The sequence below is a fragment of the Triturus cristatus genome, chromosome 10 (genome assembly GCF_964204655.1).
Source record: "Triturus cristatus chromosome 10, aTriCri1.1, whole genome shotgun sequence".
Lineage (NCBI taxonomy): Eukaryota > Metazoa > Chordata > Amphibia > Caudata > Salamandridae > Triturus > Triturus cristatus.
The window spans coordinates 334,320,773-334,336,318 of NC_140593.1; the positions used below are offsets into that span (position 1 = coordinate 334,320,773).

General features: G+C 46.2%; 1 protein-coding gene across 1 annotated transcript in view; it reads right to left on the reverse strand.

Moving 5' to 3' along the window:
- Window positions 1-14,461, reverse strand: part of TGM4 (transglutaminase 4) — a 185,259-nt gene extending 170,798 nt beyond the window's left edge. The window contains exon 1 of the mRNA XM_085631544.1: window positions 14,418-14,461. Within this exon, the coding sequence (XP_085487670.1) occupies window positions 14,418-14,433 (16 nt within the window). The 5' untranslated portion in view covers window positions 14,434-14,461. The remainder of the gene's footprint in view (window positions 1-14,417) is intronic.
- Window positions 14,462-15,546: the final 1,085 nt, after the last annotated feature.

Consider the following 15,546-nt stretch of genomic DNA (forward strand, 5'->3'; position numbering starts at 1 on the left):
GGCCACATGTATGACCACTTCATTTAGCGAGTTTCTAATTGCGACTTTAGTGACTCACAAATTAAGTCGCAAAATGCGATGTGCGAATGTTTTTCAGACACATTTAGCAATTTCTAATGGGGTTGCAATTGACCTACATCATCAATATTCATGAGGTAGGTCGCAATTTGCGAGCCATTAGGAATCGCTAAAAACACAGGGATGGAGGCCTGGTGGGAACAGCAGAACACCATGTTTGTGTTTGCTTTTACATATAGCAATGTTCCCTTAAAAGATAAGGGGACGTGTTTCAAAAAGAAAAGTTAAACGTTTTAGCTTCATTGTTTAAGAGTAGTATGTGGTCCATGGGACCAGTGCTTGCTCTTAAAAAATGTTTTTGCAACCATTCAAAAAGAGGAAGGGGTCCCCTAGGGACCCCTTCCTGTTTGCAACTGGCTTACCACCTACTTGAAAATAGGTGGTACATTTAAAATGTTTTGAGACCACATTCCTGTTGCAAGACATTTATGCATCCCACTGCGACTTTTATCTATTCGAAAGCGAAGCCTTGATACACCCCTTCCTAATACCAACTTGCAAATCCTATTTTGCAATTCAGTAGTAGGTTATCGACTCGCAATGTAGGGTTAGAACGTGTCAAAAGGCTATTTAGTGGTCACAAACGGGTCTGATTCACCATTTGCGAACGCTAAAACCTTTTGTACATATGGCCCCTAGTGCGATCATTATGAATACTTCTTTGGAGTTTGATTCTTTTAAGATTGTATCTGGCTCCTGGTTGCAACAACATATATCATAAGCAAGAAAAGGCAAAGCCAATAGATGTTGCCTATGTGGTTTAGCCATGTTGTACAGCAGCATAGTTGGGGGACGGGGCAAGCAGTACTTAATTTGTGATGGTGCTTTCCGGTGCTTAGCACCGGCACCTAATTTTCAGGGCCGGGTCTTCGCTAGGGGACTTGGCAAGTTGGCAGTGGCACAGAGTGTTACTGTTGAACTTGTGTTTAACTACTTCTCGTCCACAGACTCCGCAGTACTGTCTTCTGCCTGCTCGTCGACGTCGTCCGTCTCCCGACCCGAGTTCCGAGTCATGAGTCAGTCTGTCTGACTTCTTCTCAGTGATCTCTATGTTGATAAGTTGATGCAGTGGCACTGGCAGCCCTTAGTTCAGTGTTTCCAGCCCAGTGGCACTGAGTTGGGCTGATTTTGGTTCTCTGCAGGGGTTGGGGCTGTGCGCGGCAGCAGGCAGCGTGCGCAGAGTTTTTCAGATTGATGATTGGACACGCATTCCCCTCATTGCCACGCCCCAGCACGGCCACATCCGCTCCACGAGTCATCGTGGTTCAACGGCCGCTCACTGTCTTCAAGTTTGAGCGCGACTCGGCGGACATTGGCGTTGAGCCTTGAGTAACAGCCAGTACTGGTAACAGCTGCACCAGGTGAGACAGGGCCTGATAGGCCTAATCAGTTAAGATAATAAAGATGTGCAAGTGCGCAGCAGCCTAAGGCAGTGCATAGAGTCCCGAGTGCGTCACTCAGTCCCACGTCCCACTCAGTGTGTACTGTCTGGTCCCATCCCACTCACTCCCAGCGAAGTGTGTTGCGGGCGCGCCTGTGAGCCTCAGCCTGGCCTGCCCTGGCTGAGCCAAGAGGAGACAGAGATTCATGAATGAATCTCAAATCAAATCGGACCATTCTGACTGATATGTTAATGGCGTGGCGGCCATTAGTTCGGTGTTGCCGGCCCGGGCTCAGGCTGGATTTGGTTATACAAATCTGCAGGGGAGGGGGTGGTTACTCTTAACTAAACTAGAATCCAGAGGAGGCTCAAATTGGTTGCAGATGCTTCTGGAAGCGCACCGCTTGCACTTTCTTGGTGCAGCTGGCGGCATTCTAGGACCTCAAGCTCTTGGTAAAGAATTTCAACCTCCAATCTGTCTAGGCCCACAAGCTGCGGCTGCCCCATAGTCATAAGTTTGACTCAGGGTAAGTGTTGCTGGTTCACTTGATGCTCGGCATTTTCTAATTTTTTTATCATCATGCATTTTTTTCCTGCTTTTCAAATAATGTTAATCATGAAGCAGATTAAAGAATATTTTAGCGATTGTTGCAGGCTTGTCTCACTCTGTTTCGTTTGCCCTGATAAAGTAATTTTGTTTTTTAGCACCAATATGTTTATCGTATATCATAAAGGCAGTGCTAGCCTTTGCAAAGGTGACTCTGCAATCCAAAAACTTTTCATTTTGACGGGTACACGCACACCCAAATGTTTATTCAGGCACATAGATTGTATGCTAACCTGACGTGATATTTATTCTTCCATGGGTCAGTGAAGTGAAAGGCAAAAATTGCAGAGCAGTAAAAAGAGGGGAACACATAATCTGATATTCAAAATGGTGTAATTCCGGTGGCGATAATCTTCCGAAACTCAGGGGTCAAATCGATGGACATCAGAAGTCTTCACACAAGTGGGTGTGGCATAGAACTTTCTAGAGGTGAGACAGGCTGGGTTGGTAAATCGAGAGAGAGGTGATGGATGATCTATTTTTGGAGACACTGATGTGGATAGACGTGATGATGGGGCTTTATCGTTCAGTCAATTCTGAGGTTGGGAGGAATTACACATAGATCGATTACTTATGGACAAGCAATTGTTGTGGTTTGCTGTCCTACTCGTCCACTAAGCTCCTCTTTTCCATTACACTGTTATTAGGAAGGGGGTACAGGTTGTTGATAATTGGAGGGACAGACGGGGGGGGGGGGGGAATGAGTCAACTGACGTAGGGCCTTGAAGGGCTTCGGGTTCATTCAGCACATCCGGCCACTGGAAGGCAAAGTTCACTCCATCAGCTAGTATGCGCCGCCACCTCTAAGTTTGGAATCTTCCTCTGGCTTCTGTCTTGAACATTCTACTGTTAATGCCTGCATTTCAGAAGATCACTGGCACGTCATGGGTTAACAAAAGGCTAGCTTCAGTGGGGTCGGTTGGGCCTGTTACACTCCATGGCCTATTTACCGCCACACCTGCTGCACTAATGATAATGGCACCCCAAGCCTCCCTCCTCCGGGCATTTAATTCCTTAAAACTGTTGGGCCCTGTACCCTCCCTGTCTTAGAACTCTGGCCCACCTTGCATTAGTGTTTTTAAGGGTGCCATGGACCCTCATAGAGGCAAGCAAAATGGCTCCTGTATCCCCTCTTTGGCAGTAAAACAGCCACAAGTGGCGTGCATTGGTGCCATCACAACACTGACGCCTGGCCCCTCTGACACAAGCATAGAACCAGGGACCCTGGTGCCTCTGAGCCTCTTGTACTTTGTCTGGTGCTTTTATGGGGCCGGGCCCTTCCCACAAAGGAGCCAGAAAGCCCCTTTGCAGTTCAGCTGCTTCTTTTACTTAGCACTGATTTTGTATTGAAAAATGGTAACGTGATTTCCTTTGTTCATTTAACGTTTGGATTGTTCTACATTGTTCTGATTGTATATCAATGATCAGATGCAGCGCAGAGATGAACAACAATGATTTACACAGTTCAGAATCTTGTTTCTGTCTGTGGACCCTACTTCTGTGGTTCTGAAAGCTGGCTGTGAAGCGGCATTGGCGAGGAAAACCCGAGTGATACAGATAGAATGAATATTACAATAAAAACGATATACTCTCAGAATTGATGGGTTTGGATTTAACTGTCTGTAGGTCATAAATGAGCGCGCACGCTTGGCCTATTATGGGGTTTGTCAGTGTTTATTACAAACCTGTGCATTAACCTTTTAACTTTGAAGCATCCAGCAAACATTTCTTCCCTTAACTTTAGAGTCGAAATGATGTCTTCTAAATGCCAAGGCTTGTTTTCCAATACGTGCTCTGTCTGAACTCAAAGCTGATTTTTTTCAGCTTGATTGAGCTTTTAATTAACAAGCCACATGCATGATGCATGCAAATGGGATTCAAAGTGCACTGATGCAATAATGTTTTCTGATCATAGCACTGTTATTTCTTTCATTTTTAAGTCACAGAGGAATTGCTCTCAGATTTGTGATCATAGGACAAAATGGATGCGAACCTGCTTCTCTCGCGGTCGCGTGACTGGTGCGGCGCCTACTCGGTTACCTCTCGGAATACTTTGCAGTTTTCTCTCCCAGTGCCGCCTCTTCCATCAAACCCAGTAGCACGGTTCACGGCGCTCCTGATTTTGGCCATGTGTGCCGTGTTAGAGGGTATCCAGGCCCTTGGGCAGGTGTGCAGGTGTGAGGTCCTCGAGGTGCTAATGTGGAGAACTAGGTCTTCAGCTTCTTGCGGACCTCAAGAAGTGAGGAGGTAGTTCTAATGTGTTTAGGCTTGTGGATGTGGCTGGAGCCAACAAAGGAAGTGGGTGGGGCCACTGGAGGCTGTGGGCGGAGCCGAGGAAGTGCGTGTGGCCTCCTAAAAAAAATGTGAGTACCTGCACTTCATATTTTACAAATTAAGCACTGGGGGCAAGCAATAATGGGTGTGGGATTAGAAGAGGATGGGGGTAAGAGGCAAGCAACAATGTTATGTTATGTTATGGATTCTTAATATAGCACAACAAATCACATAGGGGCATCTTGGCGCTGTCGTGGAAACAAGTACAGAAGGGAGGGGAAAGGATTCAGAAAAGATGAGCTTTAAGTAACTTTCTGAAGTTGCCGTAATTTGTGCAAGTGCGAACATAAAGCAGAGGTTTATTCCAGTACAAAGGAGCAAGGTAAGAAAAGGCCTTTCCCCTGCTGAGGGTCAGGCAATACAGGGGATGCACAGTAGGGCTTTATTGGCAGATCTTAAGTTACGTCCGGGTAAGTATGCTTTTAATTTTCTTTGCAGATAAAGTGGGCCCTTGCCTTTGAGGGCATTACATGTGAGGCAGCAGATCTTAAAACAGGAGCTTTTCTTCACTGGCAGCCAGTGTAATTCCTTCAGCAAAGGAGCCGAGGGAGTGCCAGGCGGGCAATTGAGAATGAGCCTGGCTGCAGTACTTTGAACAACCTGGAGTTTGGCAACTAAAGTCTTATTGACATCTGTCAAAAGAGCGTTGCCATAATCTAGCCTGCTAATTACTAAGGCTTGGACCAGAGTTCTTCGGGCAGAGATTGGAAGGTAAGGAGATATACTGTTCAGAAGGCGCATATAGTGGTAGCAAATTCCAGTGGTTGCCAAGATGTGCTCTTTCATCGTTAAGGCTTGATCAATTTTCATGCCAAGATTCTTTACCACCTGTTTGGGCACAGGAGTGTGACCCAGTTGATGGGGCCACCAATCGTCGATCCAGATAAAGGTTACTTTTCCAAAAAGCATGATCTCCGTATTATCTGCGTTCAATTAAAGATAGTTCTTATTCATCCAATCGGAGATATCTAACATGCTGAGGGCAAAACGCTTTTTTGATGCTGTCAGATCAGCACGGAAAGTAAACATCAGCTAGGTGTCATCTGCGTATGTGATTATTTCGAAACCAAAATGTTATGCAATCCCGGCGAGGGGAGCCATATAAATATTGAACAAGTAGGGGCTCAGGCACGAGCCCTGTGGAACACACTTGTCTAGGATTGTCTTGTAGGAGGAGTGAGGGCCAAGAATGACAGTTTGATATCCATCTGTCAGCAAATGGTGGAGCCATTTAAGTGTAGTGCCTTGTATACCAATCGCTTGCAGCCTTTCCAGCATCCTCAAGTGGGAGATTGTATCAAAGGCTGAAGAGAGATCTAATAACACAAGCATGATTGAAATGCCTGTGTCCAGGCCTAGGCGCAGGGAGACTGTTACGGCCAGGAGAGCCGTTTCTGTGCTATGACCCGGACGGAAGCTGGATTGAGAGGGATCCAAATTTGGTTGGATTCAAGATAGGTGACTAGTTGTTTATTTAGACTTTTGAGCTGTTTGCCAAGGAGTGGAAGTAATGATATTAGGCGATAATCAGCCAGAGACTTTTGGTCCATGGTGTTTTTTTTAAAAAAATAGGCCATACACATGCTGCCTTCCATTGGGGTGGGATGGTACCTGTTTTGAGAGAGCAATAAAAAATGTCTAAAATCGCCGGTGCACAATAGCTGGCCAACAAAGACATTGTTTTGGGAGGGCAGATGTCCAATGGCAAAACTGACTTAGCGGACGCCAAGGAGCTATGGATATCCTCCACAGAAAAGGGTGCAAAGCTATCTAAGGTGCAGGTAGTGTCCTTTGGCTGTTCTGCATCGGAATAAGTAGTCGCTGCTCCGGAAGAAGGGAAGATGTTAAGTTTTGCATAGATGAGTGAGATTTTCTCCTGAAAAAGTTAGCCAGTGAATCACAGAATATCTGGATTTCAGAGAGAGACTGAATACATGCCTGAGGGGAAGTAAAGTCATGGACTATGTTAAAAAGAGCTTTTGGGGAGTTTTCATCCAGTTCAATATGTTTGATGATCAAACTACACCTGGCGGTATTGATATTATTATTATGGTAGCAGGACAGGGCGTGTCTGTACCGATATTTACAATGGGGGATGGGTCAAGCAACAATGGGGGGAGGGAGCAGAGGGATAGGGTAAACAATGACAATGCAAAAGAGTGGCAGTAATGGGCCAAAAAGCAATGTGGATAAAGGGAGGCGGATAGGGCAAGCAACAAAGGGGTCGAAACACAGGAGATAGAAGGGTAAGGAGACTGGACAAGGGGCAATGGAGGAATGGTGGCACAGGTCAAGCTATGACATGGTAAGGGCAGTCCTCAATGGCAGGAAAAAACGCAAGAGGGGTGAAAGATGGGGCAAGCAGTGATGTGGAGTGGGATTGGGGGAGGAGGGAGACAGCCTGCAAACACATGCAATCTTAGTCAGTGCTGCAAGTAGACAATGAAAGTAGCCTAGACCAGAGAGCACAAGCAGCAGAAGGGCACTGACAAAGAAAGGAAGCAGAACTTAGGCCATGCTTCAGAGCAGAGGAAGTGAAGCCGGCATGAGCTAACCAAACAGGAGGCAACAAATAAGTGTGATGATAAAGCCAACCAATGGTAAGCAATGGACACGCTCTAAGACACAGTTATGCTAACAAACTATCTTGCAAGTGACAGTGCATATGCCCTCTCAGGTGAGACCTAATATGTAAAAAAAATGAGCGACAATAACATTTTTTCCGAGTCCCAACTAATTATTTTGTTTCTGAAACAAAGAGAGTTAAAGTATTGTATGGTATGGTTTGGCCTGTCAATCTATAAGTTGGTATGCTATGGCCTGTTGTGGTATGGTATTGTTTAGTATGTTATGGACTGTCATTTTACAGTATGGTATGGTATGGCATGATATGGTATGACATGGTGTATAGCATGGTATGATATGGCCTGTTAAGGTATAACATAGTACTGTAGGGTATGGAAAGGTACGGTATTGTAGGGTAAGGTATTGTATATCATTGTCTAGTGTGGTATGACCTCTGATTGTATAGTCCGGCCTGTCATTTTATAGTATGATATGGTATGATATGGCCTGCCATTGTATAGTATTTTATGGTATGGTATGTCATTGTAGAGCATGGTGTGTTATGGTACCAGTGTAACATGGGTGGGCTATAAGCCCACTTTATGATTACAAAATGTCTCATAAGCAACAGTGCACATGCTGTCTTAGAGAGACGTAATAAGAAGCAAGTACATGAGAGTTACATTAAAACTTTTCCTGATTCTCAACAATTTCTTTCTGAATCAACAAGTAATTCTTTTATAGAGATAATTGCTGTGATGTTTTATATGAAAGCATATATGATATGATATGACAGGACTTACTATGGCATGGCATGGCCTGCCATTGAATGGTGTGGTGTGGTATTGGTATGGTATAGAATGGTCTGTCATTGTATAGTATGGTATGATATGGCCTCTCATTTTATAGTATGATATGCCCTGTTATCATATAGTATAGTTTTGTATGGTATGATATGGCCTATTAGGGTACCATATAGTACGCTATGGTATGGTATGATCGGTCATTGTATTGTATGGCCTGTCATTGTATTGTATGGCCTGTCATTTTATAGCATGATATTATATTGTATAGTATGGCCTGTCACCATGTAGAATGATTTGGTATTGTATGGTATGGTATGGTATGGAATGGTCTGTCATTGTATAATACAGTTGTGGTATGGTATGAGTGTAGGAATTCCATTTTGTAAAATTAGAAATAAAGGCATGGTATGTCATTGTGTAGTATGGTATGGTGTGGTGTGTCATTGTATGGTATGGTCTGTCATTGTTTAATACGGTATAGTCTTTCATTGAATAGTGCGCTTTGGTATGGTAAAGTATTGCCTGTCATTATATAGGCAGGCCCCCACAGGCCCCCACATTCCTGGGGACTGGCATGGGCCTCTGCAGGCCCAGGGACCGCCAGCTACCCGGGGCCAATTTTGTTAAATGCAAGGGGAGCCACGCGGCAAACCTGCAGCCCTGGGGACCACCATCTCCCCAGGGCTAAATTGAAGTGCTGCGTGAGGGGGCTCCAGCCCCTCCAAGGAGCCCTGGGGACTGCCACCTCCCAAGGGCTAATTTAATGTAATGCGGGGGGCACACTGCCCCGCCCCGCAGCCCCGGGAACTGCCACCAACCCGGGGTACAAATTAATTGCAGGCGGGGGTCCGTTTTGGACCCCTGGCCCTGGGGATCACCACCTCCCAGGGGCTATATATAAGACGGGAGGGGGGCCACCTGCCCCCCCCCCCCCTCCAGGAGCCATCCATGGCCCTGGGGACCACCACCCAGGGCCACCTTCAGCAATGGCCTGGGGTGTCCTACCCCGGGACATTGCAGTTTGCTATGGGATGGCAGGAGCTACCACCATCACATAGCAAGCAAGTGCTCCACTTTGAACAAGTGAGAGCATTTTGCTCTTACTTGCTTAAAGTGGAACACTTTGCTTTTTAACCCCAGGCAGCGGCATCTTTGAGGCTCCCTGGGGGTAAAAAGCAATGCCGGATCCCACAGGAGGGAGCCGGCTGGGACCGCAGGGGCTTCAGGCTGCCCTGTGGTCCCAAAGGAGCTGGGCATGCCCTGGGTGATGGGGTCCCCAGGGCCATAAATGGCCTTGGAGGTGGGCCGCGTGGCCCCCTGCCCTGAAGCAATTAAAAAATACATAAATTAAAGACTTAAGAAAACTTTTGTAAATGGCCGGGCCTTGGGGGATGGGGTCCCCAGGGCCGAAATCGGCCTGGAGAGGAGGGCCGCATGGCCCCCTCCCCTTTAAATAAAATATAGACAAATGCCCGGCCCTGTGGTCTCCGGGGCATATTTTGGCCTCGGGATGGGGGCTGCACGGCTCCCCTGCTTTTTTATTTTAATTAGAAAATTAAAATGGGGGAAGGCCCCAGGGGCTGGGGTCCTTGGGGCACAAAAGGGCCAATAGAAGGGGGGGCACACAGCCCCTTTTCCTAACATAACCACACACAAAAAAAGAGCCAGCAGCTCTCTGGAGGCCCCGTCCCCTTTCTCCACTACTCTGCAAATGCATCTCCTGGCGTGCTCTTGGTTAGGGGATGAAGTCCCCTCCACTTCTGAGGATCCTTAGGGGCCAACTAGCCCACCTGTTACCTCCATTAATCCCCACACGTGGGATTGCTGAAACGTAGTCGGAGGCTACGCCCCTTTTTCCACCACTCTGCAAACATGCCTCTCAGCACACTGCTGGTGGGGCGATGAGGTCCCGTTGCATCCTGTGGGCCTCAGGACTATAGTGGACTTCATCCCCCAAGCAGCAGTGTGCCAGGAAGCGCGTTAGCAGAGTGGTGGAGAAAGTGGGCGTGACCTCTGACCACCTCTCTGCAATCCAGCTGTGTGGGGCTTACTGGAGGTCAAAGGAGGGCTAGTTGGCCCACAGGGACCCTCAAGAGGAAAGGGGACTTCATCCACAAATAGTAGTGCGTCAGGAGGAGCTATGCAGAGTGGTGGAGAAAGGGGGCGTGACCTCTGACCACCTCTCAGCAATCCAGCAGTCTGGGGCTTACTGGAGGTCAAAGGAGGGCTAGTTGGTCCCCAGGAACCCTCAAGAGGCAAGGGGACTTCCTCCCCAATTAGTAGTGTGTCAGGAGCCACTTTGCAGAGTGGTGGTGAAAGGGGCTGTGGTCTCTGACTACCTCTCAGCAATCACACTGTGTGGGGTTTACTGGAGGTAACAGGTGGGCTAGTTGACCCCTAAGGACCCTCACGAGCGAAGGGAACTTCATCTCCCAACCGTGAGCACGCCAGGAGGTGCGTTTGCAGAGTGGTGGAGAAAGGGGCCATGGCCTGCTATCAGAACTCAGTAATCCTGCTGTATGGGACATACTTTAGGTAATAAGAGCGGTAGTTGGCCCCCAAGGACGTCCTTGGGAGCCAACTACTCCTTCTGTTACCTGTAGTAGGCCCAACACAGCAGGATTGCTGAGAAGTTGTCAGAGGCCACTCCCCCTTTCTCCACTACTCTGCAAATAGGTCATTGCGGGGGCGCGAGTTATAGTTAACTCAGGTAACTATAACAGCTGAATTTCTCTGGTTTTATACAAGTGAAATGTCAGCCTAACTATAAAGTCCCTGTATAACTTTGTTATTTTTTAGTGAATTTCTAAGCTTTTTTAAAATTTTAATTTCTAACTATAATGTCCCTGAAACCATGCCGAAACGCGTCAAGGCGGACTAGCTTGGTGGCAATGAAGAATACTATGCATATGCACCGACTTGGGTCTACGCTCGTTTAATTCTTGGAACGAAACAACAAGCGAAAAAATAGTATATATATATATATATATATATATATATTCACTGAAAAAAACATAGGTTTCACACATGTTATTGTTAGGTTGATATTTTACTCGTAAAAAAATTATGAAATTTCCCCGTTATAGTTAGTTCAGATAACTATAACTCGCGCGACCGCAATCCACTGCTGATGACGTCACATATTACATCACTCATGACATGGTCAGTGGCATCACTCATGACATCACTGATGACATCATCCTTGTGATAGAGTGGCGGCCGCGCGAGTTATAGTTATCTGAACTAACTATAACTGGGGAATTTCATTGTTTTTTTACGAGTAAAATATCAACCTAACTATAACATGTGTGAAACCTATGGTTTTTTCAGTGAATTTGTACGTTTTTTTAAATGCTAAGTTATGTATGTATTATTATTTTTGTTATATATTTATTTTACAATAAACTACGTATTAAAAAAAAAATGTAATTTTTTTTTTTTTTCACCGTGCGCGCACCGAGCGCACACCCCCGCGATTTAAAAAAAAAAAAAATTTAATGTTTTTTTCTGCCTTCGGGGTCCTTCAGGGACCCACTGACAAAGGCTAGGGGGTCAGGAACTCTCTACCCTGCCCTCTTTTCACGTTCGCCACCTTCCTTTTTCACTCTCGCACTGAAAACAAACAAAATGGCGGCCAACACTTCCTGATCTCGACCGATTCGAACGTTGACTAACATGTAACCACCAATCAGAATTACACTCGCGCACGTTAGGGTGCTCGCACGGTGCGCGCACGGTGCGCGCACGGTGCGCGGCTATAGATATGTATGTGCTTTTAACTGCAATTTTCTCAGGAACTACTGAACAGATTGACTCCATATATGCAAAAGGCACATCCCTGAGCTGAGGACTACCTCTCTGCCAAATTTCAAGTAATTCTGTTCAGCCGTTCGGGCTGTACCTTGGACTAAAGGTCCCTATGGAAAATTGCATGGGGAAAACGTGTTTTGGGACCCCCCTTTTTTCTCAGCCCCCGCTTGACGAATCCCCCTGAGACTTTCAGGGTAGGAGCGGAGCGGAGCGCCCCACCTATTTTGAAAATTTCGCGAGGATTCGTCAACCGGCGCCAAAGTTATTCCAAATAGAATGTTGCGGATTTACTATGGAAACACGGTCCTAACTATAACTATCTACTGGCGACCGCCAGTAGATAATATATATATATTCATATATATATATATTATATATATATATATATATATATATATATATATATATATATATATATATATATATATATATATTCCCCCCTTCCCTGGGCCACTTTGGCCCCCGGGACCCATCCCTGGGTCTGGCCTTCTATTTTTTTTAATTTAATTACGGGAGGGGGGCCTCGTGGCCCCCCTTCCCTAGCCCACTTCTGGCCCGGAGACCCCATCCCCTGGGGCCTGGCCACCCTTCATTTTTAATTATAGATGGGGCCACGGGCCCCCTCCTCAGGCCACTATTGGCCCCGGGGACTCCATCCCACGGGGCCCAGCCATTTTGTATTGAAATAAAGGGATGGGGGGCTACGTGACCCCCTCCCAGGTCACTTCTGGCCCCGGGGACCCCATCCCCCGGGGCCGGCCCTTTGTGTTGGGGACCGTGGGGGGAGCCCCAATGCCCTCACGGGAGCCGGTATTGCTTTCGCACAAGGGGAGCTGATGACATACAGCTCCCCTTATGCAAAAGCAATTCTGCTTCGGTTTTTGGAAGCAAGAGCAGGTTTCCTGCTCTCGCTTCTAAAAATCGAAGCAGAGTTTCCTATGGCAGTGCGGGAGCCGCATGTCTCCCGCCCTGCCATAGCAAACAGCAATGTCCCGGGAGTGAGCACCCTGGGACATTGCAGGAGCCGGCGCTAGTGGTCCCCAGGGCCATCAAGGGCCCCAGGAGGGGGTCGCGCGGACCCCCTCCCAATGTTTGCAAAGCCCCGGGTAGGTGGTGGTCCCTGGGCCTGGGGATCCATAACGGACCCCCGTATTTAAATACCAAGTGCCACGGGAAGGTGGCGGTCCCCGCAACATAATTTGACATGCCCCTGGGATCCCGCGCTTCAGTTTTTTTTCATTTTGTCGTCCGGATTTGTGCGCAAATTCGGACTATTATTTTTTTTTTTAATGCTTTTTTTGGCCCTGGAACAGGCCTAGGGGGTCAGAGGGTTTCTACCCTGCCCCCTTTTCTTTTTTTTTAACCTCTTTTTCACTGTTTTCTTGTGACTCAGTTCTACCAAGTCACAAGATGGCTGCCAACACTTCCTGGTTTTGAGTGTTGGCAGCCAATCAGAGTGAAGCTGGTGCCCGGGAAGAGTTGCAACTCCTCCTCAGTGCTCAGATATTGATATTTTTCTTTTTCTAATTTCTCAGGAACTACTGAACGGATTTACACCTTTCTGAACCAAGGGCAAGGAATTTGGTGTAATTCCGTTGAGCAGTTCGGGCTGTAGCTTTGTCTAAAGTTTCCTATGGAAATTAACATGGGGAAAACGCGTTTTGGGACCCCCCTTTTTTCTCGGCTCCCGCTTCACGAATCACCCTGAAACTTTCATGGCAGGAGCTGCGCCTCACTAGTTTTAAAAATTTCACGAAGATTTGTCAAACGGCGTCAAAGATATTGGCAAAAGAAAAAATGCTATTTGAATAGAAATGAGGTCCTAACTAAAACTACCTACTGGCGATACAGTCACACATGACGAGTCCCACCTAGCTTCTGCTTTACCCTGCCTGTTGGAACACATTAGGTTATTAATTTAGAGCTGGTTGAAGGCACTGCCTTCAAGAACGCCTAATCCCGGGCTCTATTCAACCATTCCCTCTGCCAAAGCAACTGGTGGTGATTGCTCTTGATTACGGGATGGGGGAGTTGAACGATAGCTACATGTTTACTTCCCTGTTCTGCCTGGTTTCTCAGCAAGGCTGCATGGTGGATACAGTGCCTGGCACAGAACCCCAGGCCTGGGGTTTTCCCCAGAATTTTGATGTACAGTGCAGCGTGATTCCCTGGAGTTCTGCAATGACTGAGGGTCCCAACGCTTAATGGTAGTCCTTAGAAATCTTTTCATTGGGTGTGTTTAATTAAACTATCAAAAAGAGAACAAGTGAATAGCACCTGACTATAAGGGAAGATTGCACAAATACTTTGGCTTGGTAAAAGCTTGCTAATGGATGTCTTTGTTAAATAATCTGGGACAGTGAGCTCAGAAGAACAGTTTAAATTTCTGGTGTAAAAGCTCATTCAGATGTTGTCCTGCTAGAGATGTTTGTGTTCTGACTTTGTGTTTATCAGGATAAAATGTATGTTGGATTGAGAGAAAAATGATTCAGTGCAGAACTATTGAAAGTAAAGGAAAATCCCAAATAACTTGAAGTGGAGGACATAAAATTTGATTTAACGCTAAAAAAGGATTCAGGACAACAACTCCATTCGTCTGTTTCCAGAATGGATTGGTTTTTGTCTTGCATTCAAATCGCTTCCTCAATTATGGCCCATCTATAGACATAAATCTTCGAAGTTCTCTGATCTGCATAAGAACAACATTTGTATATACATTGGATTCGTGCTGTATAAAAGTGAGCTTGAGATGTATGAGGTCTGAGATCCTTCCTCCCCGGCTCCCCACCCACATCACCTACGTTTTGCAGTGGACAGGAACCCGTAACTCGCTCACCTCTTGACCGGTGCATTGTGCCTTGGTTTGCCTTTCACCGCTCGTCTTCTGATCTTGGAAAAAACAGGACCGCCCGCTTTTATAATCGAAGGCAAACGTCGGTGCATGCCCGGCCAATAGAAATCTGTTTGATGTAAAGATATTGATGTCAACGTTTGACACTTCTAGGGAAGCAGTACCAGCATCTTTGTCACGTCGCCAAGCCACTATAATCCATCAACGTTTGACACGAGGCCAGTGAAACCAGCCTAAAATGACAACAGTGCCTCCGTTTATTTCATGGGGCAACAAAACAACCAGCTCAAATATTTACATTAGATAATCCCTGGCGTGGCTTTTTACATTTCGGTTGCTTTGCTGGTAAATGAATTGGAGTTCATTTTTTTATAACCTTGAATTATATCTTGGCATAAAATATAAAGAGCTATTAGTCAATTTTAAATTCTAAATTGCAGTGGTGGCAGGCTTACTGCGCCCCAAAATGGACCGCTCAACACTCTCTCAGAGGTCTTCAAACTGTGGGGCGCGCCCTTATTAAATACTTGTAATTGAAGAAGGCCTGGAAGTGCGACTTTATTTGTCGCGTTTCCAGGCTGTCTTCATTTACATCCAGCGGGTAAAGGGCATATAAAACAATGGCAACTGTTATTCTTGGCGCCGCTAAAGACATGGCCAAGCGGCTAAAAAGGAAAAGAACATTTCCTGTAAGTATTTTGTTGCATTTTCACATTTAGCCAGCTGCAAATAAAAATAATGCACATAAAATAAACGGAAAAATACATGCAGATGAAAGTAATCCTTGAGAACGCTTTCTTTAATGTTATCAAATCTCATTTCATTAACGCAATCACTGCAGTTGTCTGTGAAACCAGATAATCACACAATTGAATCCTGCTTGGCATAGTGTGGAATCCAGTTGTATGACGTTACAACACATACTTTTACCCCGCATGCTGTTACAACGCAATGTTTTACACCAACTTACTGTCGGGTGTGCGCTGGAGTTTGGAATAGTATAATTTACTATTCCAACTCCATTCTGTGCAACAGTAGGGAAGGTGTTGGAGTTAAATCCAACACCTTATAACCTCTACAGCAAGCCGTGTTCGTTGTTATGGCATGCGGGATA